Source organism: Equus przewalskii, chromosome 7 (genome assembly GCF_037783145.1).
Source record: "Equus przewalskii isolate Varuska chromosome 7, EquPr2, whole genome shotgun sequence".
Classification (NCBI taxonomy): Eukaryota; Metazoa; Chordata; class Mammalia; order Perissodactyla; family Equidae; genus Equus; species Equus przewalskii.
In genome coordinates, this window is record NC_091837.1 from 30,862,191 (window position 1) to 30,888,797 (window position 26,607).

General features: G+C 57.2%; 1 protein-coding gene across 13 annotated transcripts in view; it reads left to right on the forward strand.

Annotated features, from left to right (window-relative positions):
* The window catches only part of FBRSL1 (fibrosin like 1), an 89,761-nt gene extending 76,315 nt beyond the window's left edge, over positions 1–13,446 (forward strand). Inside the window, exons 7-20 of one of the 13 annotated variants that reach the window (XM_070629385.1) lie at positions 1,553–1,847; positions 1,985–2,205; positions 2,904–2,972; positions 3,142–3,356; positions 4,142–4,192; positions 4,373–4,468; positions 5,262–5,330; positions 5,475–5,504; positions 5,742–5,810; positions 6,991–7,123; positions 8,921–8,998; positions 9,186–9,269; positions 9,560–9,767; positions 11,395–13,446. In XM_070629385.1, the coding sequence (XP_070485486.1) occupies positions 1,553–1,847; positions 1,985–2,205; positions 2,904–2,972; positions 3,142–3,356; positions 4,142–4,192; positions 4,373–4,468; positions 5,262–5,330; positions 5,475–5,504; positions 5,742–5,810; positions 6,991–7,123; positions 8,921–8,998; positions 9,186–9,269; positions 9,560–9,767; positions 11,395–12,283 (2,507 nt within the window). In that variant the 3' untranslated portion in view covers positions 12,284–13,446. Of the gene's footprint in view, positions 1–1,552; positions 1,848–1,984; positions 2,206–2,903; positions 3,068–3,141; positions 3,357–4,141; positions 4,193–4,372; positions 4,469–5,261; positions 5,331–5,474; positions 5,505–5,738; positions 5,811–6,990; positions 7,124–8,920; positions 8,999–9,185; positions 9,270–9,559; positions 9,768–11,394 lie in introns of all 13 variants that reach the window. The other 12 variants (XM_070629387.1, XM_070629382.1, XM_070629384.1 and 9 more) reach the window with 12 other exon arrangements.
* Positions 13,447–26,607: the final 13,161 nt, after the last annotated feature.

Genomic DNA, 26,607 nt, shown 5'->3' on the forward strand with positions numbered 1-26,607 from the left:
AGGACACTTAGGGCCCACCCTATCCCAAGCTGATGTCATCTCAAGATTCTTAGCTTGACTACATCTGCAAAGACCCTTTTTCCAAATAAGCTCACATTTGCAGGTACCAGGGGTCACAATTCGGATGTATCTTTGGCACAGTTCAGCCCACTGCCAGGGTCTGCTCACCCGTGTGGGCAGGGCTCAGGGAACCAGCCAAGGCTTTGAAGCGCCCAGAGAGATGCATTGCTCATGCTTTCCTAGTGAGGGGCTGACATTCCAGGAGGTTCTACAAGGTTCCAGGAGGACCAGGTCATTGGTGGCACATGTGGGGTCGTGTCCAGGTCTGCACTCATTCCAGCCAAGTGGCTGCTCTTCCTCTGCAAGGGGATGGCGTGGAGCTGTGGGAGAGACAGGAGCAGGGGACCAGCATCTCTGGGCAGCCATGAGCCACCGGGCTAAACCCATCGGCCCTAGCTCCCTGTCCTCATTGCAGTGGTGGTGGTGGTGGCCTCCTCCCTAGGTCTGTCCCTGAGCAGACAGACAAGGTAGCAGAGGGATGCGTCTGAGGAAGCAGAAGGGGCCGCTTCCTGCCACCTGCATTTACCAGGAAGGTCTTCCCAGAGGCCTCCACAGACCTCCTTACGGTGTCACCGCCTGCCTGGTCACGGCCCTGTGGCGGCCGCAGGGAAGGCTGTGTCCAGTCACCCACACGGGCCCCCAGGCCTCAAGGAGGAAGCAGGGTCTGCCAGCAGCCTGCATGGGGCAGCTGTGCTCAGCACCCTAGATTCCCGCTCCTCCTGGGAAATGGGGACATCCTCCCCACAAGGCAAAGCACTGAGACTGTGGGGGCACCTCCTCCAGCATGTGGTCTCCCTCTGGCCTGCCTCGGATATTTCTCATCCCCCTGGCCCCTGGGCACACAACCGACCCGATACTCTGCTTGTGGCCACAGAAAGGATGGTTTGGAAGAAGCAGGCAAGAGCTTGAGGTCATAGCCTGAGTGCAGGCCCAAAGCTCCGAGGGGAGCAGAGGCGCTGGCCAGCCGGCCTGGGCAGGTAATTAAAGGGGTGAGAACAGGGCAATGGCAGTGAGGGTGAAGCCAGCCACCCAGAAAGTCTCCCCTTAGGGCATAGGCCCAAAGGGGGCTTAGGCCACGGGTCACCTGGGTCTTTGCAGAAAGAGCGGACCCCTGGCACGAGTGCTCTGTCAAGGGCGGACGAGCATGTCCATGGGCAGAGCAGGCCCACTCCCTGACGCAGCCCCGTCTCCTGGTTTGTAAAGTGGGGCCTTAGCCCCACTGGGATTGCCGTGGGTGTCGCGCTGCCTGGCCGTGGGCCCTCGAGGGTGGCCCTCCCTGGGGCTAGGGCCTCCACCGGAGGAGCGTGAGAGGAGCCCAGCAGGCCCCAGCAGTAGCCCTGACCCCTACCCGGTGGAGTGGGCGGTGGGGGGCTTGGCCTTGGCCGTGGCCTCGCTGTTTGAAACTGGGGCGACGACGGGCCTCCTCACAGGTGGTGGACAGTTTCAAGGGGTGAGCACAGGGCCCCCGGCTCACCGGCCCCTCTCCCCGCAGGCCCCACACCGGGCGAGAAGTCCGCGGCCAAGGCCGGCGTGGCACCCAAGGTCTCGGGCCTGGAGCGCAGCCGCGAGCTGAGCACCGAGCCCCCCTTCCCGCCCCCCGCGCGCAGCCCCCGGGCCAGCCCGCCGGTCAAGAAGGAGGCCCCTGGCCCGCCCCGCCTCACCCCGCCGTTGCCGCCCGCGCCCTCGCAGCCCCGGGCCCCGCTCCCGACGCACGTGCCTCTGCCCCTGGGCGCCTTCCCGGGCCCCTGCCCCGGCGCGCCTGCGCACAACGGCCTGCACAGCCTCAGGTGGGTGTACGGGGGGCGGGGCCCAAGGCGGGGGGCGGGGGATGAGGAGTCCAGAGGCCGTCCTGGGAAGGGGTAGGATCCCTCAGGTGGGGTGGGGCGTGCGGCCGGCGGGCACTGAGCGCCCCCCATCCCTGCAGCAGGAGCAGCAGCAGCAGCAGCAGCGGCGCCAGCCTCGGGCTCGCCAAGCACGCGTCTCTGTCGCCTCACGGGCCAGGCCCCCACCTCTCTACCTCACACTTGGCGCTCCGCTCGCAGGCCCAGCACCAGCACCACGCGGCCATGTTCGCCGCCCCCCCGACACTGCCCCCGCCCCCGGCACTGCCGGCCAACAGCCTGGTCATCCCAGGACACCCTGCCGGTAGGTCCTGGCACCGTGCACCCCATCATCCTCAGCCCTGGGCAGGTGGAAGGGACGCAGCCCCTGGGGAGGTGTGCTGGCCTCCAAGGCACATATGCTGTCCACCTGCTCTGGAACCCACGGGCCAGGTGGCAGTGCCCCTGTGGCCCCTGCAGGCCACTTTTCCCAGGGGTCTCACTGTCTTCTGCAGAGGAAGCTTCCTGCCCGGGCCTCGGTCATGCACACGCAGGTGCACACAGGTGTACACAAACACACAGACAGGTCTTGCTCCCTCCTGAGCCCTTGCCAGGCTTGGTCACACACGTGGGGGGGTGAAGCCCAGAGTGACTCCATAGGCATGGCGACCAGGGCCCCCAGGCCTGCCGCCTCTCTTCATCCCTCATTCCTAGGCCTGCTGGGGGCCTCTAGGGCAGAATAGTGGAGTAGCGGAGTCCCAGGTGAACACTGGCCTCCTCCTCCACTTGGTTCCCACAGGTGCCCTGTCAGGGTCAAATTTTAGGTCAGTAAGGATTTCTCTGTGGGTCTGCAAATTCTTCCTAGAATTTTGTCAGCCCAGCCCGGGTTGGGGGCAGCTTGGTGCCCCGGGATGGGACCGGGACACTGGTGGCTGGGACGGGCGGCAGCCAGGCAGGGCAGGGCTCCCCTGCGGGCCTGTCTCGGGGCTCCCGGTGGCTCACCGTGTTCTCTCTTGCCTTTAGATGCCAGCCTGTTGATCTCATTCAGCCAGCCAATCATGTATTGCCAGCCTCATTCGGGGATTCTGATTGGTACTTGGTCACAGGCACCTCTCTTACCTCCACCCCTGGGCCCGCACCTAGCGAGCGGCCACCACGGCTTGGCCTGCCGAACCCGGGAGTGCCAGGTGACTATCCGCCTCGCCCCGCCGGGAGCCCGCGGCCGACGTGTCTCTCTGTCTCTCTCTCTTTTCTCTTGTAGATCGCGAGCTGCTCAGGCAAGAGCTGAACGCGCGCTTTCTGGTCCAGAGCGCCGAGCGGCCCTGCGCGCCCCTGGGCCCGGGGGCTCTGCTGCGGGCGGAATTCCACCAGCACCAACACACACACCAGCACACACACCAGCACCAACACACATTCGCCCCCTTCCCCGCGGGGCTGTCCCCGACGCCGCTCCTGCCGCCCGCCGCACCCCCGCCGGTGCGTAGGCCCCTGTGCCGGCGGGCGGGCGGGGGTGGCCCGGGCAGCGGGACCCGCAACAGGCACACGCAGACGCTCTCTGCACGCACGCAGGCTGACACCGTCCCTCTCTGTCTGTCTGTCCGTGCAGCCCCTCCCTCTGGTCCCCTCTGGGTCCTGGGCCATTCTCCTGGGCTTCGGCAAGTGCCCTGTGTCCACACATGTAGGACATGGCCTTAGGGCCAGTTGCACCCACATGGGGCCCTCAACGTCTAGGTTTGCAGCAGGACAGCAGGTCTGGAAGCCCAGACAGGACTAAGAGGGTTCCTGGGGCCCACGGAGGAACTTATGAGCCAACTGCTGTGTGGGGTGGAGTCCTTTCCCACCAGGCTTCGCTTTGAGACCTGCCAGTTTGCCGGTGGCTTGGGTGTGTCCAAAGCTTGGCCACTAGCCCTGGGCTCCATGCCCCCCATCATGGCTGTGGCGCCTTCCTCCTGGGTCTCAGCCAACACAAGCAGACCACTCAGTTGGGCGAGTCTGCACCTCCCGTCGTGGGGCCATCAGAAGGAGGAGGGGCTGCACCCAGTGTGAGAACCTGGGCCCCCTAGGGCGTGTGCAGGGCATGTGCAGAGCCGGGAGCCAGCGCCCTCAGGGAGCCTGGGGGATGGCTGGCTGCAGGCCCACAGCCTCAAGAGGCAGGATGGCCATCATAGCCACCACCCGGCCCAGCCGGGGTGGGCGGGTGCTGGGCCCAGTGGAGGGTGTCACCTGTAGGGGAGGCCTCACTCTCAGTTTCTTCCTTCCAGTTTGACAAGTATGCACCCAAGCTGGATAGCCCCTACTTCCGACATTCCAACGTGAGTGTCTCTGTGCCCAGGCTCCTGCTGGTCTGCCGTGGGCTCTCCAAGCGGGCTGGGGTGGCAGGGCAGAGAGGAGGGTGCACTGGCCCGGAGGGAGGCCTTGTCCATGTTGCCTCCCTGCCCAGGATGTCAAGCACTGGCCAGGCCCTGGAACACTCCTCCCTCCTTCTCTTACAGTTTTTCCCGTCCTTCCCTCCTGCCATCCCAGGACTGCCCACCCTGCTCCCACACCCAGGCCCCTTTGGGTCCCTGCAGGGTGCTTTTCAACCCAAGGTACTGGCTGCTCCCTGGTGTGGTGGTGGGCGGGGGGTTGCTGTAGGACTGGCCCCCAATCCTTGGTCTCCAGGAGCAGCTCTGCCCCCTCGCCCTGCTGTTGTACCTGTCGTGACCCAGGTGCTGGTGGGAGCACCCAGGCCGAGTGGGCTGTGTCTGTCTGTACCCACAGTGGGAGGGGGCTGGGGGCTCCAAACGAGGCATCCCCAGGAGTGGAGTGGCAGTATGCAGAGGACCGTGTGGACACGTGTACCCCCGAGCAGCCTCAGCCTCAATATAGAACACCGTGACCCTCTGCGGGGCTCTCAGACTAGACAGAAATTGGGCAGGGCAGGGTGGGGCAGGCTTTCTGTACAGCAGGGGCCACCAGGGCCATGCTTCATGCACAGTCACCCTCTGCCGGGACCGCTGCAGCTTGGGGCAGGAGGAGCACTGTAGAGGGAAGGTCTGAGTGAGGTGGCCAACACAGGGCCATCCATACTGCAGGGGGCTGAGGCAGGAAGCACCCCACCTCAGGCCCCACGCCAGGAAACCGGGCTTGCTCTGCTCACCTTCCCTGAAGGAGAGCTGCCTTGGCCGCTGGCCCAGGTGCATCAGTGTCGAGAGCCTTTTATTCCAACCGTTGCAGAAACCCCTGAACTGAAAATGTGGTAGGAAGCCAGGCTGCCCGTGGGTGGCAGCATGCAGGGCCCCATAGGCAGAGCAGTGGGGGCATGGGCACCTCGGGGGTCTCCTGCTACCTGGGCCTGGGGTCTCCTCAGTTGTTTCACTCCCTGTAACTCTCTCCCCTCAGACTTCAAACCCAATCGAGATAACAGGCCGGGCCAGTGCTGTTCACACCCTCCTCCAGAAAGCCCCTGGGGTAGGTGATAGTGGTGCCCATTCCTCCCTCCCTGGGAGCGTCCTGGCCAGCCCCCCAGTGGAGGCCATGTAGGCATGTCCTCACCCACCCCGCGGTTCGTCCCCCAGCAGAGCCTGGACCTAATGTTTCCTCTGTCGATGACAGGTGTCCGACCCGTACCGGACAGCGGTCAGGGTGAGTGTGTGTGCATGCGTCTGTGCACACGAGGGTGTGCGCGTGTGTGCACGTGTAAGTGTACATCTTGGGAGGAAGGGGTCTTGGGACCTCAGGGAGAGTCCTTGGCTGTGGAAGACTAGTGCCCCATGGTGGCCGGGGGTGCCCCGCGACAGCAGGAATCTGGGGTGATGAGGAGGGAGCAGCGAGGAGGCCCCGGTCACACGGCTGAGCGTGTCGCCCATCCTGTCGCAGAAGCCGGGGAAGTGGTGTGCCGTCCACGTGCAGATCGCCTGGCAGATCTACCACCATCAGCAGAAGATGAAGGTGAGCACGAGTCACAGCTCCACGCACCTGCAGGTGTGTCCAGGGTCCTCACACATCTGCCCCGTGCCCCTTGCCTGGGCACTGAGCTGGCTGTGAGGGGTAGGCAAGGGGAGCAGGCAGGATGGCAGGGGCAGAGAACTGAGGTCATTTCCCACGGTGGAGAGGCAGGGGTCACCAGGTCAGCACCTGGATGACCGGGTGGGGGTTTGGGAGGAACTACAAGACCGTCCCCTGTCCCAGCACAGTGGTGGCAGGTGCCCTGGCCACGGTGGAACCTCCCTGCAGGGTGACTCCGATGACACAGGGAAGAGGCAGCTATGGAGGTCGGGGACAGCGGGCTGGGGGCTGAGCAAGGGCAGGGTGGGTGAGGGCCAGGGCAAATGGCAGCCTCGGCCCCCTGGGACCCAGCCCCACGTCACAGAAGGGTTCCTATCTAACGCCCTTTAGTGCATCTCAGTCGGGTAACACGTCACCTCCACACACACCTTTAAAATCATGATGTCCTAAACATGCTACAAGGACAAGCCAAACGAAAGGGGTTTGTAATGAAACACTGCATTTCGATGTGAAGATGCTGGGGTAGGGCCCCTGGAAGGCAGAGGGACTGTCCTCATACGGGTGGCCCCTCCACCGTCACTGCTCATGGAGCCACCCCTGCTGCAGACTGTGCAGCGGGAGCAGAGGGAGGACGCAGCCGGGTCCCCTGCCTCATGAAGCTGTCACAACTGAGGGACAGGCTTTTTAGTTTAATTTTAGTAAGTTTAAATTTTAATACTGATGCTAAATTCAGTCGTTGGAAAACTCGTAGCATATTTGCAACAACTTGGGTATGTGAATTTACTTTTTTAATTCAAGTTTACAAAATCCAAACACAAACTATTCCTGATGAGAGTGTAATGTCCAAATTGAGATGTGCTTTAAGTGTAAAATGCAGCAGCAGACCACATGAAAAGGAAACACCTCAAGTGTAACCTGTGTTAGCACCACAGGCTGTGACGATGGTTGGTCCCCTGAGGCAGGGGACATCACTGGGACAAGCCTACTGTCCCTCACCCCCTCTATGTGCCCGAGAGCAGGCAAGATGGCACCTGGGGGCTCGTGGGCACTGCGACTCTGTGGGCCGCAGGCTCAGGCCATCATAGGATAGAGGCGGCCCCTGGACACGCTCTGTCCCTCTCAGCAGATGCAGCTGGACCCCCACAAGCTGGAGGTGGCCGCCAAGCTGGACTTGTTCAGCAGACCCCCCGCCCCGGGTGTGTTTGCCGGGTTCCACTACCCGCAGGACCTGGCCCGGCCCCTCCTCTCCGCCTCGGGTAAGGCTCCGGGAAGCAGCCGTCCGCGCTGCAAGGAGGGGCTGCCCAGTGGGCAGAGTGATCTCGCCTTCTCCCTCTGACACAGCAGCGTTTTCCTTTCACTGCTGTAACTCATCAGTTCTGCTGTCCTCCCCTTCTCCTTGCACACGCTTCCCGGGGCTCACCCGAACCGTGCGTGTGCCCTCTGGGCGCTCCGTCCTCTCCCGGGTTTCACTCTGACGTCCTCCCCGGCCTGCGAGGCCTGTGCTGCCCGTCATGCAGCCCTGCTCCCTCCCAGGGAGGCTTTGGGCTTTTCTCGGAATGGCAGGAAGCTGCTCCCACGGCCCCATGCTCGTCCCCCACTGCAGACACACCACAGTCTTGCTGTGTCGGGGTTCCCAGGAGCACCCCCAGGTTGGAGGACTCACTAGTAGCACTCCCAGGATAAACCACCCTCACGGCTGAGAGAGAGAGCCACCCTGACTGTCCCCTCGCCACTGCCCCCCCCCACTCCCTGCTCTATTTTCATGTAGGCCCACCACCATGCTGGAGTGACAGGCATGGATGGGGTCACCGGGCTGGCCTCACAAGCACAGTGGCTCTTCCCAGCCCCCGGCCCAATGCCCTGATGGCCTCCAGACCCCAGTCCAGGCAGAGGGTGGCAGCCAGCAGTCTAATTAGGCTGGAGCCTGTGGGATATGTGCTCAGTGTGGAGCCCAGGCTGCAGCCTCATGCCCTTGGTGCCACACGGAGCCTGAGCTCCCCCCACGGCCTGTCCTGCTCTGCCTCTGCCATCCCCCTCCCCCGGGACTTGCCCCACCCGGCCTGGGCCCTGTGCCTGTGGACCCTCGGCTGGGCTCCGCCCGCCCCCCTCCTCCTCTGGCTGCCTGTTTGCCTGCCCATCTTCATGACTCCTTGAATGGCAGCTCATTGGCCTCTCCTTACAGCATGTGCCTTTTAAGGCAACCGTTTCCCACTGACACGCTGTCTCCATCAGCTCCAGGGCAGCTGTTATCACATCTCTGGTTTGATTTCTTCAACTTCTGAGTCATTCAGACGTGGTTAACTTTCTAGTCGAGAGCTCCGTGGAGATTGGAAAGTGCATGTGTCCACAGTGGAGAAGTTCACCTCTGGGGGCCCCCAGCAGGAGGCTGTGAATGCGCCATTGTTGGGGTCCCCAAAGATGGAGGGAGCTGGAGAGATGTGAGGGGGTGCCCACGTCACAGGTCTTAGCAGAAACCTGTCCTTGAGATTGGAGGGCGCCTGCCCAACCCCACATGGCAGGGCCTGCTCCTCACCCCACAGCCCCTTCCCAAGGCCAATGCCCCTCTCACCTGTTCAGTTCTGGGGTGTCGGGGGAGCCAGGCAGGACCACAGATGGGGTGACAAGGCTGATGCTGTGGCAACACTTGTGGGCTGTGGCTGCAGCTGGGGGGCACCACAGGAGAAGCTGCTCAAGCCAGTGCCCATCAGGACCAAAGACCCCACCCACTGCTGAGCAGCCAGGATCCTTCACTAGCTGTCTGGTGGAAACTCCAGGATCACTGGCTTCGGAAGCAGCTCGTGAAGGCTGTCTCAGACCGTTTCTCTCTCTGCCCTCTTTCCTCTGGGGCTCCACTGCCATCACTGCCTCCTCCATCCCTGCTCCCCTGGGGTCCTCCAGATTCCAGGGAAGAGACCAAACCCATTCCTACCTGGTCACGCGCTTCAGTGGAAGTAGTGGTTCCCAGAGGAAGCTGGGGTGCCTCCACCCTGGGAACGAGCCACAGACAGGTGGCTCCAGGTGCACTTGGGCCTCCACCAACCTGCCCCCCACAGGTGCTGCCCATCCCACCACCAACCCATTTGGACCCTCAGCCCATCCTGGCAGCTTCCTGCCCACTGGTCACCTGACAGGTAGGTGCCACCTGAGGTCCGTGGGGTCTGGCTGGCCTCTGCAGACCTCGGGGCTCTAGGGACATAGGTGGGTGGGAATTGTATTGGTGGCATCTGCCAGGTTCTGGAGCCACAGAGGAGGGCCCGTGTGCAGGTGGGAGCCCTGGTGGGAGCCACACAGACCTCTGAGTGCTGGCTGCCCCCACAGACCCTTTCAGCAGATCAGGCACCTTTGGGGGCCTCGGGAGCCTGGGCAGCAACGCCTTCGGAGGCCTGGGCAGCCATGCACTGAGTGAGTGACCACCGGCACCTGCTTTCCGTGCACATGCGCGCATACCCTTCCTGCACACACATTCATCCTCCCCACACACGCGTGTGCATGCACGCACGTCCACACACATGCAGTCTGGGGCTGCTCCTGTGCCGATCGGCCATCCGCCTCACCCCCTCCCCGGGGAACACCTCTTCACAGCACCAGCCTGGGGTCCGGGAACTGTCCTTTTCCCTAGCAGCCCTGCGGTTCGGCGGGGACACTCGGTGCGGGTGGGCAGCAGACTGGCCTCACGCCCCCACCCCCCCCAGCTCCTGGCGGCAGCCTCTTTGCCCCCAAGGAGGGCTCCACGCTGCATGGCCTGCCCAGCCCCCATGAGGCCTGGAACCGGCTGCACCGTGCACCGCCCTCCTTCCCTACACCACCACCGCCATGGCCCAAGACCGCAGACGCCGAGCGGGTCTCAGCTCTGACCAACCACGACCGAGAGCCAGACAAGTGCCGGGAGGAGCGAGAGCGGTGAGTATTCATTGTCCCCCTCCCCTTGTGCCCCCTCCCCTCCCCCGTCTCCACTTCTGACCCTCCCAGCATCTCAGTCCCCACCCAGTTTCCTGCAGAGCTCTAGGGCATGTGGGTCAAACTAGGCTCTGCCCTAAGACCTCCCTCATTGGGAGGGAGGTGAAGGCTGCACCCTCGTGGCGGGGAAAGGCCAAGAGAAAGAGGACCCCCACAGCAAGCACCCCAACCCTGCCCCCATGGAGGACCTCTGATGGGGCAGGATCTGGGCAGGAGCCATGGGGAGTTGTTTCCCCCGCTCGTGGGGCAGCACAGGGACAACAGTGTGTGGACCACAGTGGGACCTCTGGAGGAGCTTAGTCAGCAGACCAGTGAAGGCTTCTGATTCACCCCTGGCTCTGGGTGGGCAGGGGACACTACTGCATGTGGGAGGGGGCTGGACCATCCAGGTGGGGGCTGCTGAGCCAGGGGGCCCGGGCCTGGGAGGGGCATTTGTAGGAAGCCCCTTTGCCTAGAGGGCAGGAGCCAAGCTTGTCTGCCCATGGGGGCAGCTAGGCTAGGTGGGGCAGCGGAGGTAGGAGTCATGTTCTAAAGTCAGTGGCTGAGTCTAGGACCTGGGGGCCCTGAGGAGTTGTGGCTGGCTGTGTGGACAGGAGCAGAGGAGGGCTTCCGGCCAGTCTCTGCCAGACCCTCTCCCCTGACTTTTCCCCAGAATCCTGAGTCTGGGGCATCTCACTGGGGGGGCGTTGCAGTGTGCCAGGCACTGCTGGGCATGGGAGTGCATACGCAGAGATGGGAGGGTGAGGCGAGAGTGCCACCTCAAGTTAGCATAGAAAACGGCGGGGACATATGTCACAAGACCGAGGAAGGACACCGGGAAACAGCCCAGGGCCTGCGGACGTCCTGGAGGCAGCACTGTCATTGCAGAGGGTCAAGGGGCTGAGATTCTGTAGGGTGGTAGCCAGGTGCAGCAAGGGGGTTCCAAGGGCAGGGGGGCAGGGGCACCTGGGGGCTGCGAGGGGAAAAGCAACCAGTGCCTCGGGCCTGACCTTCGCAGCTGGCACAGCCCCTTTTGGGGGGGGGGTCCCCAGCTGAGGCCACAGTGTACGACTAGCCCTGGGGGATGAGAGCAGGACTGTGATGGGGCGGGTAGAGCTGTGGTCCACCCCCGCCAGGCTGCCCACACTCGACAAGGAAGGGATTCCAGGATCCCCACACTCGACAAGGAAGGGATTCCAGGATCCCCCGTCCCTCGGGTAGATTTGGGGCCTGGGCGGAGAACTCCCCTAAGTTCCTGGCTGAGAGTCTGTCCTGGTTCAGAGATTCGGCGGCCTGGGTTGGCATGGAGAGCTCCTGGGTTCTGCTGCAAAGTTGGTTTCCGGGTTTATGAGGAGAGGGAGCCTGTGGGTGTTGAGATTCCTTCGAGGGGGTGCGGGTTTGTCATCACTGTGTGCTGCTAGCAATTCTGCAAGAACTCGGGTGCTGAGGGACCCCCACACACAGCCCTAGGCGATGGCCCCGCTGTGCTGAGGTGGGAACTTGGTAGCAAACAGCTTGCTTCGGGGTGTCCTGTCACAGAGGGTGACATCCTTCTCCTAGGCTGATGGGGGTGTCTGTCTGTTGCTCCCAGGGACCTCTTGGAGAAGACGCGCCTGCTGAGCCGGGCGTCGCCTGCAGCCCCCGTGGGCCACCCGGTCAGCAGTCTCCTGCTCCGCGGCCAGGGCGAGCCGAGCCGGCCAGGGGTCCCCGCGGAGCGCGAGGCCGAGCCCCGCGTCAAGGACAGCCGCTCTCCGGCCAAGGAGGATGGCGCCAAGCTGGTCGCGCGGCCGCCGTCGCCCTACATCAAGGCGCCCCTGGGCGACGTGAAGGTCAAGGAGGAGCGCAGGGAGGACGGTGATGCGCCCGAGCCCCCGGCGGGCGGCCTGCACCCCGCGCCCGAGCGCCCGCGCGCGCCCCCTGCGCCCCTGCAGCTCGGCCCGGGCCCCGCGGGCCGCGAGCGCCTGGGCTTCGCGTGGGAGCCGCTGCGCGACGCCTACCGCGGCCTGGAGCTGCCGCGCCGCGCTGGGCCCACCGGCGCCCCACCCCCGGGCCCCGCCACCCTCCTCGAGCCCCCCGAGCGCCCCTACCGCGACCGCGAGCCGCACGACTACAGCCCCGAGCGCCTGCGGGAGGCGCGCCGCGAGGAGTTGGAGCGCGCGCGGGCCGCGCACCTGGGCGCCGCCCCGCACCTGCCTGCCGCCGCGCACCTGGACGGCGCCACGCTCCTGCCCGCGCTGGGCGCCCTGCACTACCCGCGCCTCGGGCCCGCCGCCGCCGCCCTGCACAACGGGCTCCTGGCGCGGACCCCGCCCGCCGCCGCCGCGCTCGGCGCGCCGCCCCCCCTGGTGGCCGCGGGCGCGCCCCCCACGCCCCCCGGGCCGCCGCCGCGGAGCAGGACTACGCCGCTCGGGGGCCACGGGCCCGGCGAGGCGCGCGACTACTCGCCGTCCCGCAACCCGCCGGAGGTGGAGGCGCGGTAGTCCCGCCCCAAGCACAGCCGGCGGCAGGTCCGGGGGCGCTTGTGTTTTCCGAGCTTGAGGTTAGGCTGTCGGAAGAAAACTGAAGTTTGTACATTTTCTCCCACAGGTGAGAGCGTTTTTAATAGATTTGTATTTTTTTCAATTTTGTGCTCTTTAGACAAAAAAGAAACTTTTGCTTTTTTATTTTTAGTTCGGGTTTGTGACTTAACGGCCTCTGATCCCTCTCCAGAGCGCCAGGAGTTTTTTTGTCTTATTTATGGAGAAAAAACGGTCATTTTGTCCAACGCACTGTGAGGCCCCACTCAGGCCCGGCCCTGGCCCTCCCGTGGTACTTGGAACCGAAGCTACAGATATATATTAAAATAATGATTAATAGTAATGTACAAAACTTTTTTTGGCCTTATTATGCAGAAGTGTAAGAGAATTTCTTTTTCAGTTTGTTTTTAAAAAAAGTGAAATAAGTGTAAATAGTCTGTTAATATAAATATATGACGTTATTAAATTCTTAACCTAGGTAGACTTTATAAAAACAGTTTCTAGAAGCCCCTGTGGTTGTTTGTTTAACGTGGTCACGAAAGACTCCCTCGCTGTCAGTTGGAAGCCCTCCCAGTTTAACTGCAGCAACGATCCTTCAACTATGCAAGCCACCGGCCGCCTGGGGGCTGTCCGGGGAGGCGGGACGCCACAGAGCAGACCCCTGCGGGCTCCCCAGCTCCAGGGGCACCGGCTCGGGACTGGCCGGCTCTGGCCGCACGGACACTTGGGTGGACCCTCGTGCGGATCGTGCAGTGTTCTTGGGTTCTGTGCCAGGCAAGCAGAATTTCAGAAGCGAAGAGTCTAAAGCTGGTGACAAACCCAGCGCCTTCACCTGCTTTCTCCTCTGCCGGCGTCGGCATGGCCGTCTCAGTTCCTCCACCAGCGGAAGCTTCGGCACAATTTCCTTTTGGTTTTGATTTTGCTTTCAGAACCTCACAGGCATCACCGTGTCCTGCCATCAACGTCCCTTTTGTTTCCTGATGTCCACACCTGTGTCTGCCCGGCTTCCGAGCCTTGTCAGTTCAGGTCTGTGTTTCCAACCCCCGTGTCCACTGTGGCCCTCGGCATTTTAAACTTTCTGTTCTCTTGTCAACGACGATAAATACAGCCTTGGTTTTGGATGGAAAGGTGGTCGAGTGTTTTGTGTGGCGTTGGGCAGGTGGGGGCCGTGCTCCACAGGCTGACACCCCGCCCCCCTCGGCTCCTCCCCTGGGGCCATGACCCCCCGCCAGGTGGCCAGGGCCTTGGGCAGAGCCCTGTTGCCCGTGCCCTTGCCTGGAAGTGGAGCGTTGGGGCTGGTTTCTACTCTTCCCGTCTGCAGCTTCCCCTGACCCACTCCCCCAGGGCTCTTCCTGCTGCTGAGACTCCTTCCGATCCCGGCCCTTGCCCAGCGCTTCATCTTGCCCTCAGCTCTGTTTCTTTTTTTTTTTTTTAAAGATTTTACTTTTTTCCTTTTTCTCCACAAAGCCCCCCGGTACATAGTTGTATATTCTTCGTTGTGGGTCCTTCTAGTTGTGGCTTGTGGGTCGCTGCCTCAGCGTGGTTTGATGAGCAGTGCCATGTCCGCGCCCAGGATTCGAACCAACGAAACACTGGGCCACCTGCTGCAGAGCACGCAAACTTAACCACTCAGCCACGGTGCCAGCCCCTCAGCTCTGTTTCTTGTCCCATCATCCCCACCCCCTCGTCTGCCACGTCACCTGCCGGGTGTTCTACGTGGAACTTGTTCTCTGAGTTTGCCAGGCCTGTGCAGCCCCATCTTCTTTCTATGCCCAGTTGTCGGCTCTGGGGGTGCACGTCCAATGGAGGGCCAGCCTTGCCCCTCCTCCCCGGCACCATGCAAAGCCAAGTGACCCTTTGTTGGAGAAATGAGAGCTCAGGGAGGGAGGGGGCGGGGCAGAGCTGGCCACCTCCACCCTCCGGAGGAGAAGAGCAGGGGCACCCACCCGTGCAGTGAGGACCACGGCTGCCTGCGTTTAGTGCGGGCCCTGGCCACAGTTTAGAATGGGGCCCCTGACATAGCATCCTGATTAGATTTGTCTCGTTGAGTGAGCATCCGGGCCTGGAACTGCCCTCAGCCTGAGAAGGGTCTGTGAGCCCACTGTTGGCGCTTATGGCAAACCACCACCGAGTGCCCACAGTGGGTTGGGAGTGCCCTTTATCCCCAGGAAGAAGCTTCTGGTGTGGCAGGAGGGGCAAGCCCCACAGTCATTGTCCTGGGGCCTAGACCACCAGCCACATGGGGCTTTTCCGCAAGGGTTACTTCTCATGGGGTCGGCCCAGCCGCGCCTCTGTGCCTGAGCTGCAACTGTGGCTTCCACTTGCACGTCTTGGTTTTTCCTTGTCTTAACTTGATCTCAACTGATCCTACACGTGGATCTTCAGGGACAACTCGGTTGTCACCGGGTTCTGCCAGCGACTGTGTGAGGACCAATGGCCCGGCTCTGGCTAAACCCCACACAACTGCAGGTCCCTGCAGGGCAGGGCAGGGCAGTGAGGAGCAGCAGAGGCCCGACCAGCCCCCGGGGCTCTGCGAACTCACCCATAGGTATAATTGGAGGGTGGACACAATTCAGGGTCTTCACTTGACGAAGACCACCTGGGAGTCCAGGGGTATCACGTGAAGGAGTGAAATATTTGAGTTAAAAGCCAAAGGACACAGTCTGCACTGAACCACAGGGATGAGGGCAGTAGGCCTGTACTTCCAGCCCCTGTCCCAGGCAAAGTCCCCTGATGGAACGTCACCTGCAGGAGAGAGTGTGGGTACCTGCACTGAGGCAGGCCATCCCAAAGGGACATCATCTGTGTCCAAAGGGACATACATCTAGTCGAGTATCATCCTTGGGGGGGATGACCTATGATGGAGCAAAACTCATAGCAGAATTCTGCCCCCTGGGGAGCACTCTAGTGGGGCATCCTCCCAAGAGCACTCTCTGGTGGGATACCCTCCTGGGAGCACTCTCTGTGGTGGGACACCCTCCTGGGAGCACTCTCTGTGGTGGGACACCCTCCTGGGAGCACTCTCTGTGGTGGGACACCCTCCTGGGAGCACTCTCTGTGGTGGGACACCCTCCTGGGAGCACTCTCTGTGGTGGGACACCCTCCTGGGAGCACTCTCTGTGGTGGGACACCCTCCTGGGAGCACTCTCTGTGGTGGGACACCCTCCTGGGAGCACTCTCTGTGGTGGGACATCCTCCTGGGAGCACTCTCTGTGGTGGGGCATCCTCCTGGGAGCACTCTCTGGTGGGACACCTTCCTGGGAGCACTCTGTTGTAGGACACCTTCCTGGGAGCACTCTCTGTGGTAGGGCATCCTCCTGGGAGCATTGTGGTGAAGCACCACCCACCAAGGACCATAATCTACAAGAGTGGACTATAAGGGACCATCGTCTGTAATGCAGCACCAGCCTCCAGGGACCCACAGTCCACACTGCACCACTACCCCCTAGAAAGTACCTTTGAAATTAAAATAAATGTCAAAATTTTTCTATAAAAAGGTTAAAAGACAGAGTTTATAAAATTTATAAAATTTCCTGAAAGGTAAAACCAAAAGACAGTTGAAAAATTAAGAAAAAGAAAGAGACTTAGAGAATTTTTCCAAGATGTTCATCATCTGACTAATAGAACTTTCAGGAAAAAAGAAAGCTAAATAGAGTGGAGATATTTCAAAGAAGTGATGTAAAAAACGTCCCAGCCAAATACCATGAATACCAAGAAAAAAGACATGTTCAGACACACGAGGATTCAGACGTACATTTATTCCCTGGGTCTTTTGTTTGGAAGCTGCTAGAGGAAATATTCAAATAAAGATGGAAAGCAGTAGAAAGAACCCAGATCAGGAGAGTCGGGAGGACAGCGGTGCCCAGGAAGACGTTGGGGGGAAATTCTGCAGCATGAAGTCCTGCTGTCCTTGCAGACTTTTCTTTCCATGTAACTTTAGGATTAGCTTGTCCAATTTTGTTAATTTTTTTTCTATGACCTTTATTTTGAGACAGCATTGGATTTATAGGTGAATTTGGGGGGGAATTGACACCTTTACAATATTGATTCTTCCCAATCCACCACATGACTCTCACTAGTTTATTTGGGTTTCCTTTGCTGTCATTTGGTAAAGGTTTTCATTTTCTTCATCTGAGTCCTGCGGCTTCTTGTTGTGTGTATTCCAGTGTTTTACGCTGTTGATCCAGCTGTGTGTTCTCGTTGGTTGTTAGGGTTGTACAGAATGGCCCTGGTTTTATGTCGTTGCTGCACACCTCACTGTGGCAGACACAGTGCCAGTGCCCAGGACTCCCAGCTCCCGCTTCCGCACGAAAGGCGTGCAGAGCAGGGTTGTTCTCCTGGCCCCCTGCAGCTGGGTGGGGCTGTGGGACTCACCCTGGTCAGTTCCTTATCTGTGGAAGTGGCACCTGTTGCTTCGGAGCTGGGGCACCAAACTGCTGGTATGGTGTCCTGTGGAGCCAGGACAATTCCCAAGGGTGGCTGCTGTGTCGGTCTGGCTCCTGGTGAGGAAGACAGAGCAGAGTGTTGGCTGGCCCACCCTGGACACGTGGTGTGGCCGGGAGGTGAGCCTAGGCAGTAGGAGCCCCTGAGACTCGGGCTACTTATCAGGGCAGCATGACCTCACCTATCCTGAGGGATGTGTTTACTGAGCCCGCGTACCAGTTCCAGCAGCTTTCAGCCGACTCCCTTATTTTCCAGGACAACTGTGAGGTCACCTTCAGACAGTAGGAGTCTGACTGGCCTCCCTCAATGTCTGTTTTTCACTGTTTCTCTGTGTTACTGTGTCAGCTCGGACTTCCAGGACTGTGGGAATGGCAGTGGGCAGTGGCCTTTCTTTTTTGTCTTCCTGTCTTTGGTGGGGACGGTTCTAAGGCACCACAATTAAGTATGACACTTGTCTCCATATGCAGCAGGGAGTTTGGTTGCTGGGTTTTCTTCTGTTTTACTTTCTTGGTAATTTTTTAATCAGACCCGGCTGTTTCATGTTAGGACATTTTTGGTGTCTACTGAGTTGACCACATGGTTTTTCTCCTTTAATCTGCCAATATTACAGGTCACATTAACAGATGTTCTAACATCAAACCATCCTTGCATTCATTCATCCGAGCTTTTATGAAAATACCCACACGTGTCACAGTGATCTTTGGGGTACTCATGCATTGCTGTGGCAACCTTGATTCAGGGATTCTTAGTTTAAAAAAGATTTTAAAAGTTGCGCGCTTGACCACTTTAACCAAACAACTCTTTCGTAACCAAATTTTATTCCACTTTTCTGAATCCTGAGGAGAAAATTGGGACTTTGTTCTCCCTTGCCTGCGTGACCACTTAACGGGATACCCGACCGTCTTGCTAATATCTCTCTGAGGATTTCGTGTTTACGTTTGCGAGATTGGCCGGCAGCATTCAGCGTTATTCTCTCCTTGTCTGGTCTCAACACCATGGAAAGGCCAGCCTCTCGGGAGGATCCGAGGCTGTGCACACTGCTCGGCTCTGGAGCACCGTTGTGAGACAGACTTGCAGAGGCTGGCAGGAAGCCCCTCCAAGCCTGAGCACCCGGCCAGTGCAGGCCTGGGCGCTGGCTCTCTCGGCAGGAGGGAACCAGGCTCTCCAGCGTCACTTCCTGGTTTTAGAGACTATTTGGGCAATTTATCTCTTCCTGGGAAATGATCTGCTTTCTGAAACGTGTGGCCACATTAGCACAAGCACATTGCAATACTCTTTCTATAATTTTTAACACCCTTTTAGATGATTTAAGGGATTTTGTTGCCTTTCACATTTCTCATGCTTCTTGCTATTTCCTCTCTTTTGTCAATCAGACTCTCACAGGGTTGTCTATTTTATTACTTTTTGCAAAAAACAAACTTTTGGGTTTTCCTTCTCTCTCTGGTTCTACATGCCTCTCCCGCCCCAGTTAGGAATCAGAAAGGTTTGCCCGCTGTCCACCATCATCACCTTTCATGCTGGAAAGGAAGGCCTCTCTGGCAGTAAGGGACTCTGGCCCCTTCCTCACCTTATCCAGAGACTCATTCCCGGTGCTGCGGCCCCGCTCGGCCTCACCAGGTGGGCGGGCGTGTCCAGGAGCTGCCCCATGCGGGCTCCACTGGGGCTCTCAGAGGCCTGATGGGGTGGGTCCTGCAGGACCAGCCACAAACAGGAGGCTCTGCTGAATCTGCCGTCTCTTCATCCAAGTTCAGCTTTCCTGGCATAAAGAATATAGGTCCAAAGCGCCCACTTCCATCATTAGAGTCATAAAGCACTCCAGGGGTGTGGTTACCCCAGGCCAATGGCACCTCCAGGATGAGCCAGGGAGAGACATCTTAATCTGAAAAAAAAAAAAAGAAAAGAAAAATTAACCAGGGAACCAACACCTGCTATATCTTAGGGTTTTTTTGAGGAGGAGCAGGAGACTGTGTGGGGGAAGTTCCCAGTGAGGCCCCTGGAAGTGCCTCCCGCCACCCCACCACCACCACCACTTCTCCTCATCTCAGAGAGGAAGGGACGCCAGGTCCCTGAGCCAGACATGTGCCAAGAGCAGGGTCACAGGCTTCCACTTGGGGCCCAGCGGAGGAGGAGAACAGCCCCTCGGAGCAACCCCCTTCCTCCCGCTGGCCCTCCCGGCTCTGTCCTCCTACAAACCCTCCCCTCCCCTGACAATCTTTTCTATCTTGGCCTCACAACCTGAAGAATTATGTTTGTTTTACAATCCACTCAGCTTAAGCCTGGAGCTGCTTAGCACAGAAAAATAAGGCACCATCAAGCAACCTTTGTTGAGATTATGCACAGAGGGAGTGGGCTTTCTCTCTCATCCTCAGTTTGACGCCTTTACAGAAACAGGTGCCAACTTCTCAAAGGGGCAGGAGAGAGGCCCAGGCTGGGGGCTGGCCCAACAAGCTGGGACAGTGGTTTCCAGCCTCTCTTAATCCTGGAACCCTTTGAAAATGTCAGGAGTTTGATGGGGACAGCGTTTCAGTTTGGGAAGATGAAAACGCTCTGGAGACGGACGGTGCTGATGGTTGCACAACGACGTGAATGTACTTGATGCCCCTGAGCTATATGCCTAAAAATGGCTAAGATGGTAACTCTTTATGTTATGTCTACTTTATCCTAATTTTAAAACTTTGCCTGCTATGACCACAGAATAAAATGCAGTTTAGCAAAAACAAACAAACAAACAAAAAGTCAGGAAAATGGTAGACTCACTTCCCCCCAAAAGGCACGCAAGCACTTACAACATTTTGCATGCAGTCTTAGGGGCTTCCTAGGCGCTCAAGGCTGAGGCTCTTACTTCGGGTGACATCGCCTCCGGAAGCGTCAGTGGAATTGCATCACTTATTGCAGACTTATTAGTCTCCACGGAATTGGAGGCCCTCCGGGGAGAAGGAAACTCCACCCTCCCCGGGATATCAGGAATGGTTGTGTGAATTGCTTTGGACAAAGAAAAGTGGGCAGATTCGACCTGAGGCCACTCTGAGCTGAAACATTAGAGGCCAGTGTCGACTTGAAAAGCAAATTCGTTTATTATTTTATCTTAAAACGAGCTTATTAGAGAACAGCCAAAAGAGTTACAATTCAGGCTGCGCATGCTATGGCAAACCACAGGCAAATCCAAAGCACAAAGAGGGAGCTGCTTTTATAGAGAAAAAGGTGGGGGGGGGGGGGGGGCTGTCCTAAAGGAAGGTCCATTGGGGGAAAGTAACAGTTCTGGGCAGCAATGGCTTCTCATTGGCTGAGCTGCGGTGTTTCTCATTGGCTGGGCTGTGGTGTTTCTCATTGGCTGAGCTGTGGTGTTTCTCATTGGCTGGGCTGTGGTGTTTCTCATTGGCTGAGCTGCGGTGTTTCTCATTGGCTGGGCTGCGGTGTTTCTCATTGGCTGGGCTGCGGTGTTTCTCATTGGCTGGGCTGCGGTGTTTCTCATTGGCTGAGCTGCGGTGTTTCTCATTGGCTGGGCTGCGGTGTTTCTCATTGGCTGGGCTGCAGTGTTTCTCATTGTCTGGGCTGTGGTGTTTCTCATTGGCTGAGCTGCAGTGTTTCTCATTGGCTGGGCTGTGGCATTTCTCATTGGCTGGGCTGCGGTGTTTCTCATTGGCTGGGCTGTTGCTGGGTGGGGAGAGAAGTCTTCCTTCAGTAGTCAAGTCTTGTATCTCCTGCTAGAGATGTAGGTGACCTTCTCTTCCTGTTTGATGTAATTGACGGTGGGGGGTGGGGGTAGAGCACCCTCTACCGGCCTTCCTGACTCCATTTACTTAAGGTTCCTTTTGTTAATTTCCACACCAGCAGTAGTCGGCCTTCTTCTCATCCCTGTGCGCACAGGGGTGATGTCCCTGTGGGAGCCCCCCATCAGCCGGGGCCTCAGCGATGGTAACATGGAGCAGAGCCATGGCCAGCATGTGACACACACCAGAAAGAGCCCCTGTTGAAAGCCATTGAGGTTCTCCAGTCATTTGTCACTATTGCACAACTGAGCTCACGCTGACCACTAACCCTGCTTGTGCGAGTAAGAGGGGGCTTGGAGCTGAACCACCACCTTCCCCTACAAATCCACTCACACAGTCAACGAACGGCTATTTCCTCCTGCTCTGGGCTGGGCCCTAGACCTGAGGTGGATCTGGTGGGTTCCCTCCTCCCAGGAACTCTGTCAGTAAGCAAGTTAGGGCAAGCCAGCATGCTCAAGAGGCAGTGGGAGGTGTGGGAACCTGGGGAGGTACCTTCGAACTGAGCCTTCAAGGAGGACAGATGGCAACCACACGCTGGAGATCCTCCATGAACAGCCCATTTCTCCTCCTCCCACTTTCCCAAGGGCCTGGAGCTGAGCAGCTCTGCATGCCCATCTCAGATGTTTCTAGAACAACTTGGAGGGTGTTACAGGCTGAATTGTGTTCCCTCAAATCCACATGTTGAAGCCCTGACCCCCAGGACCTCCGGATGTGACTGTATTTGGAGATGGGGTCGTTAAGAAGATGAGTGAAGTAAAATGACGCCATATGGGAGATATGGACACAGACACGCACAGAGCGACGGCCATGTGAGGACACTGGGAGGAGACGGCATCTACACGCCAAGGAGAGAGGCCTCAGAGGAACCGCCCCCGACACACACACACACAACACCTGGATCTCAGACTTCCAGCCTCCAGGACTGTGAGGAATAAGTGTCTGCTGTTTAACCCCCAGGCTGTGGTGTTTCTGATGGCTCCCTGGCAGACAGATACAAGGCTGCAGGGCCCAATCTGTCCTCTGGTTGTCACTCTGATCCAGGGGCCCACCCAATCCTTCATTTCTGTCGCTGGAGGGCGAGCACGCTGGGAGGTTTGGGGCAGGAGTGCTCACACTGACCACGAGTTAGAATCACTTTGAGGAGCCGTTAAAAACACCTGCTGCCCTGGACTCACTCTGGGGTCCAGGGTCATGGGCGTGGGGGGCCAGGTGAGGGTGTTTCCAGAGGCTCTTTGGGTGGTTTAACTCGAGGTCGGGTGCAGAACCATGACTCAGAGTTTCCGGTCCAGAGAGGCAAAGCTCACCAGGTGTGGCTGTCATCACTTGAAGTGCGGCTGGTGCACCTGAGGAACTGAATGTTTTTATCTTATCTACTTCTAATTCATTTAAATTTAAATTTTAAAACTGGCAATTCACTTATTCATAATTGCAATTATGTTCGGAACAACTGGAGCGTGTGAATCTTTTTCAACTGTACATTTTATGAAATCTAAATATAAATAAAATATTTCCAATGAAAATTAAGCATCTGGATTGAGAGATGCTGCCAGCATAGAATACATACCAGATTTCAAAGATTTATTATAAAAAAAGAATGTAAAATATTTCAATAATTTTTTATATTGACTCCATGCTGAAACGATACTATTTTGGATACATTGGCTTAAATAAAATATGTTGCTAAAATTAATTTCACCTGTTTCCTTTTAATTTTTAAATGTGACCAGTAGAAAATTTTAAATGAGCCAGCAGTTTCACTGCTAGGTATCCACCCAGGAGAAATGAAGACCTGCGTCCACATAAAAACTTATACATGGATGTCCAGAGCAGCATGGTTCACAATCGCCAAAAGGTCAACCCAAATATCCATCAACAGGTGAATGGATAAACCAAATGTGGTCCATCCATACTCTGGAATATTACTCAGCCATAAAAAGGAAGAAGCATCAGCACAAATTACAACATGATGAGCCTTGAAAGCATGATGCTAAGTTACAGAGGCCAGACACAAAAGACGACATATCATATGATTCCATTTGCATGAAATGTCCAGAACAGGCAAATCCATGAGACAGAGAGCGGATGAGTGGTTGCCAAGGGCCAGGGGGTGGAGAGGCACTCGGGGTGATGGCTAAGGGATATGAGGTTTCTTTTGGGGGTGGTGAAGATATTCTAAAATTGATTGTGGTAGTAGTTGCATAACCCATGAATACACTACAAGCCATTGAATTGTACACTTTAAATGGGTGAATTGTGTGGCGTGGGAATTATATATCAAAAGCTGTTTTTAAAATCTAGAGAAGTGACTTGCAGGATTATTTCTGCTGGATCCCGCTGGTGTAGAGACCCTGGAGCAGAAGAAACTAGTTGTGAAGACTCCTTGGAGTGGGGAGCAGCTCGCAGGAAGAGGGCAGCCCAGTGGGCTTCTGGGAAGGTTGCTAAGACTGGGGAGCAGGCGGGGGACGATTGATGGCGCCGATCCTCCAACAGCTCAGCCCTGCCCCTGGCCTGGGGGCTCCGCGTTCTGTCTCCCTGGGGTCAGCCCCTGGGTCTCCCATGGCCTCGCAGAGGGAGACCTGGCGTGGGCTGTGAGGAGCAAGTTATTAAAGTGTCCCGGGCACCCCTGAGAGCTGCCTCCACCTCAGACCTCCTGTGCCTAAACTCCACCTTCCAGTTGGAGGCTCGTGAGCAACGGGAGAAGTGTCAGAGCCAGGACTGGAGCCCACGCCTTCGGCTCCAGGGTCTGTGCTCCACACTGCACGTGCTCGTGGGCGCACGTGGGCTCCTGGACTCGTGGGAGAACAGGTTCACCTGGAATGGCGGGTGCCCCCATCTCTGCACCCCACAGCTGCCTGGTTAGAAACAGACCCTGGCACCACCATTGGGCCACTTCAGCCACCAAGGAGGCAGCTGGAGGCACCAAAGGCTCCGCCTGTCTCCCACCCACCCTGACGTGGGCCCTGAGGTGCTGCCCCTGAGGCCCTGTCCACTGTGAAGGCAGCTGACACTCAGTAGTGCCTCTAAACCTCCTTGCTCATGTCCCTGTCACACCCCAGAAATGGCGTTCTCTGAAAAGTTGGGGGCACAAGGGGAGTCAAGCTTTCCTGGAGAGAGACGTGTTTCTGGAGAGAGAGGACAGGAATGTGACTTCCCTGGGCTGGGTCTCCCAGATCCCCTGGTGAGGGTTCCCTTGGGAATGGCCCCAGGGAGAAGGCTGCATCCGGTGGCCTCTCGGAGGGGTCCTGGGTCCGGGACGGCATGCCTGAGGAAGAGAATGACCCACCAGCCAGAATTGACTGAGGTTCCAAAGTGATGTGTGTGTCCCCAAATTCCTCAAACACAGGTTCTCAATCCTGGAGAACCTGCTCTAGGCCAGCAGCCAGGGGGCAAACTGCTGTTTTCCTGCTGAAAAGGGAAAGTTTCAGGGTCTATGGGGGAGGCCCCGGCCCGCTGGTCCCCATCCCATCAGAGGAGCACCTGGGGCCAAGGCCACATCGCCACCTGGTGGCCACCCTGGTGCTTGCGCTGGGCCGAGCTGGTTCATTCTTTCCTGAAACTTTCCTTGCGCGCCCACGGGATGCCCGGCAGGTCCTGGGTGCTGTGGGTGGATCAAAGAGCAAAGCAGGCAAATGCCCTCAGTAGGCCCACTTTCTCCTGTGGCGAGACACAGTGAGACAGGTAAGTTGTCCTGTGTATCAGAGGCCTACACATGAGAAGACAGGGAAGGGAAGAGGGGGTGCCAGGGTGGTAGAGTAGAAAAGAATTTTGGGGAGTGAGGGGGGGAGCTGGGTGGACCCCAGGGGGAGAGCAGAGGGAGCAGCCAGTGCAAAGGCCCTGAGGCAGGAGCAACCCTGGCCGGCTCCAGAAGGAGCAAGGAGGTGGGTGAGGCAGTACCACAGAGAACAAAGAGAGGAGATGAGGTCAGAGACACAGATAGTCACACCATTGCGGACCTGACAGGGCCCTGTGAAGGTCTGGTTTCTACTCTGGGTGTCTCTGGAATATTTTGAGTGAAGAAGAATGATCCTTCTGGGTTTTTTGTTAAGAATGCACTGCCATCTCAATGGGATACCACCTCATACCCACTGGGATGGCTGGGATCAAGAAGACAGATGATAGCAAGTGTTGCCCAGTGTGTAGACAAATCGGAACCCACATACACCACTGTGGGAATGTGACATGGTGCAGCCACTTCAGAAAGCAGTCTGGCAGTTTCTTAAAAGATTAAACTCCACTCGTAGGTATAGGCCCAAGAGAATTAAAAACCTACGTCCGCAGAAAACATGTACATGAGTGTGCACAGCAGCATTATTTGTAATAGTCAAAAAGTAGAAACAAGCTGGGGCCGCCCGGTGGCATAGTGGTTAAGTTGGTGCACTCCACTTCAGCAGCCTGGGGTTCGTGGGTTTGGATCCCAGGCGCGGACCCACACATGCCGTGCTGTGGTGGTGTCCCACATAAAATAGGGGAAGATTGGCAACAGATATTAGCTTAGGGATGATCTTCCTCACCAAAAAAAAAGGTGGAAGTGACCCAAATGTCCATCAATGGGTGAACAGATAAACAAAATGTAGTTATATCTATATGGTGGAATATTATTCAGCCACAAAAAGGAATAAAGTTGTGCCATATGCCACAACATGAATGAGCCTTGAAAACAGTATGCTGAGTGAAAGAAGCCAGACACAAAAGGCCACATATTGTGTGACTCCATTTGTGTGAAACGTCCAAATAGGCAAATCCATAGAGACAGAAAGTGGATTAGTGGTTGCTAATCACTAAGGGAGGAGGATGGGAAGGGACTGCTAATGGCTTCAGAGTTTCTTTCCAGGGTGAAGAAAGTGTCCTGGGGCTGCATGACCTTGTGAATACACTAAAAACACACTTTGGTGAATTTTAGAGTACAGGCACGTGTCAATTAACGACGGGGAGACGTTCTGAGAAATGCGTGATTAGGCGATTCCGTCCTTGTGCAAACCCAGATGGCACATCCCGCTACACATCCAGGCTGTTTGGCACCGATCTCCTGGGACCCTCACCGTCTATGCAGGCCCTCGGCCTCCGAAACTTCATTATTCAGCGCTTGGCCATGTGTGAACTGTCTCAGTCAGTTTTGAAAAAGAACAAGAGGAAGGGGAGGTGGGAGCTGCTGGTCTCTCAGGCTGCCTCCAGAGCCGGGGGACGCAGGGCGCCGTTGCAGCTCTCGGGACCCTGCCCGGCGGGCGGGCTCACATGCCACCCTTGGGCGCACCTGCGATGCTGCCCTCCCGGGGCCACTTCTCTCGGTCCCCACACCGGCGCCGCACTGTTCCGTCACTAGAGCTTTGTAACCGCTTCATGTCTGTAAAGAAAGGTGTCCCTTTTACTTTTTTTAATTAAAATTTGCCCTATTTTGGATATATATATATAGGATATATACTGGACAGATTTATCTATGTTATTATTTATAAAATTATTTGTGTGTGTATATACATACATATGTTTTTTAGAGACCGGTTAGTGAATAGTTACAAAACACAACTAAATTTTTCATTGGGATTGCATTGATTTTATCCACTAACTTGGAGAGAGTAGATACCGTTATAATATTAAGTTGTAACATCCAAGCGCTGGGATGTCTTCCATTTATAATAACATCTTCTCGGTCTTTCATTAGAGGATGTTTTTTCCTTGGTTGTGATTTTTGAGAGCTCCCACAGAGGGTCCTGTACACTCTGGAGAAGTGAATTCCTGGAGACAGAACAACATTATTGCTAACTTGAAAGGCGCCTTCTTCTTCTTATGCTTTCTCACTGGTCCTCGGTGCCTCGGGGAAAGCTGTTGGCTTGCGTGGGTTGGTGATGTGTCTGGTAACGACAGTTCTAACGTTTTGTTGACTCTATTGGTTTTTCCGAGAAGATAATTGCACAATGGGCAAATAACAGTTTTATCTTTTTTACTTCCCACTCTTACACCTCTTGTTGTTTTTTATTTATTTTTATTTTTTTGCATCAGCCAAGACTGCCACTTGAATGGGACTCTGGTGTTGCATACTTTTCCACGTAGTGTGGCCTTTAAATGCAAGCCTGTGACTTC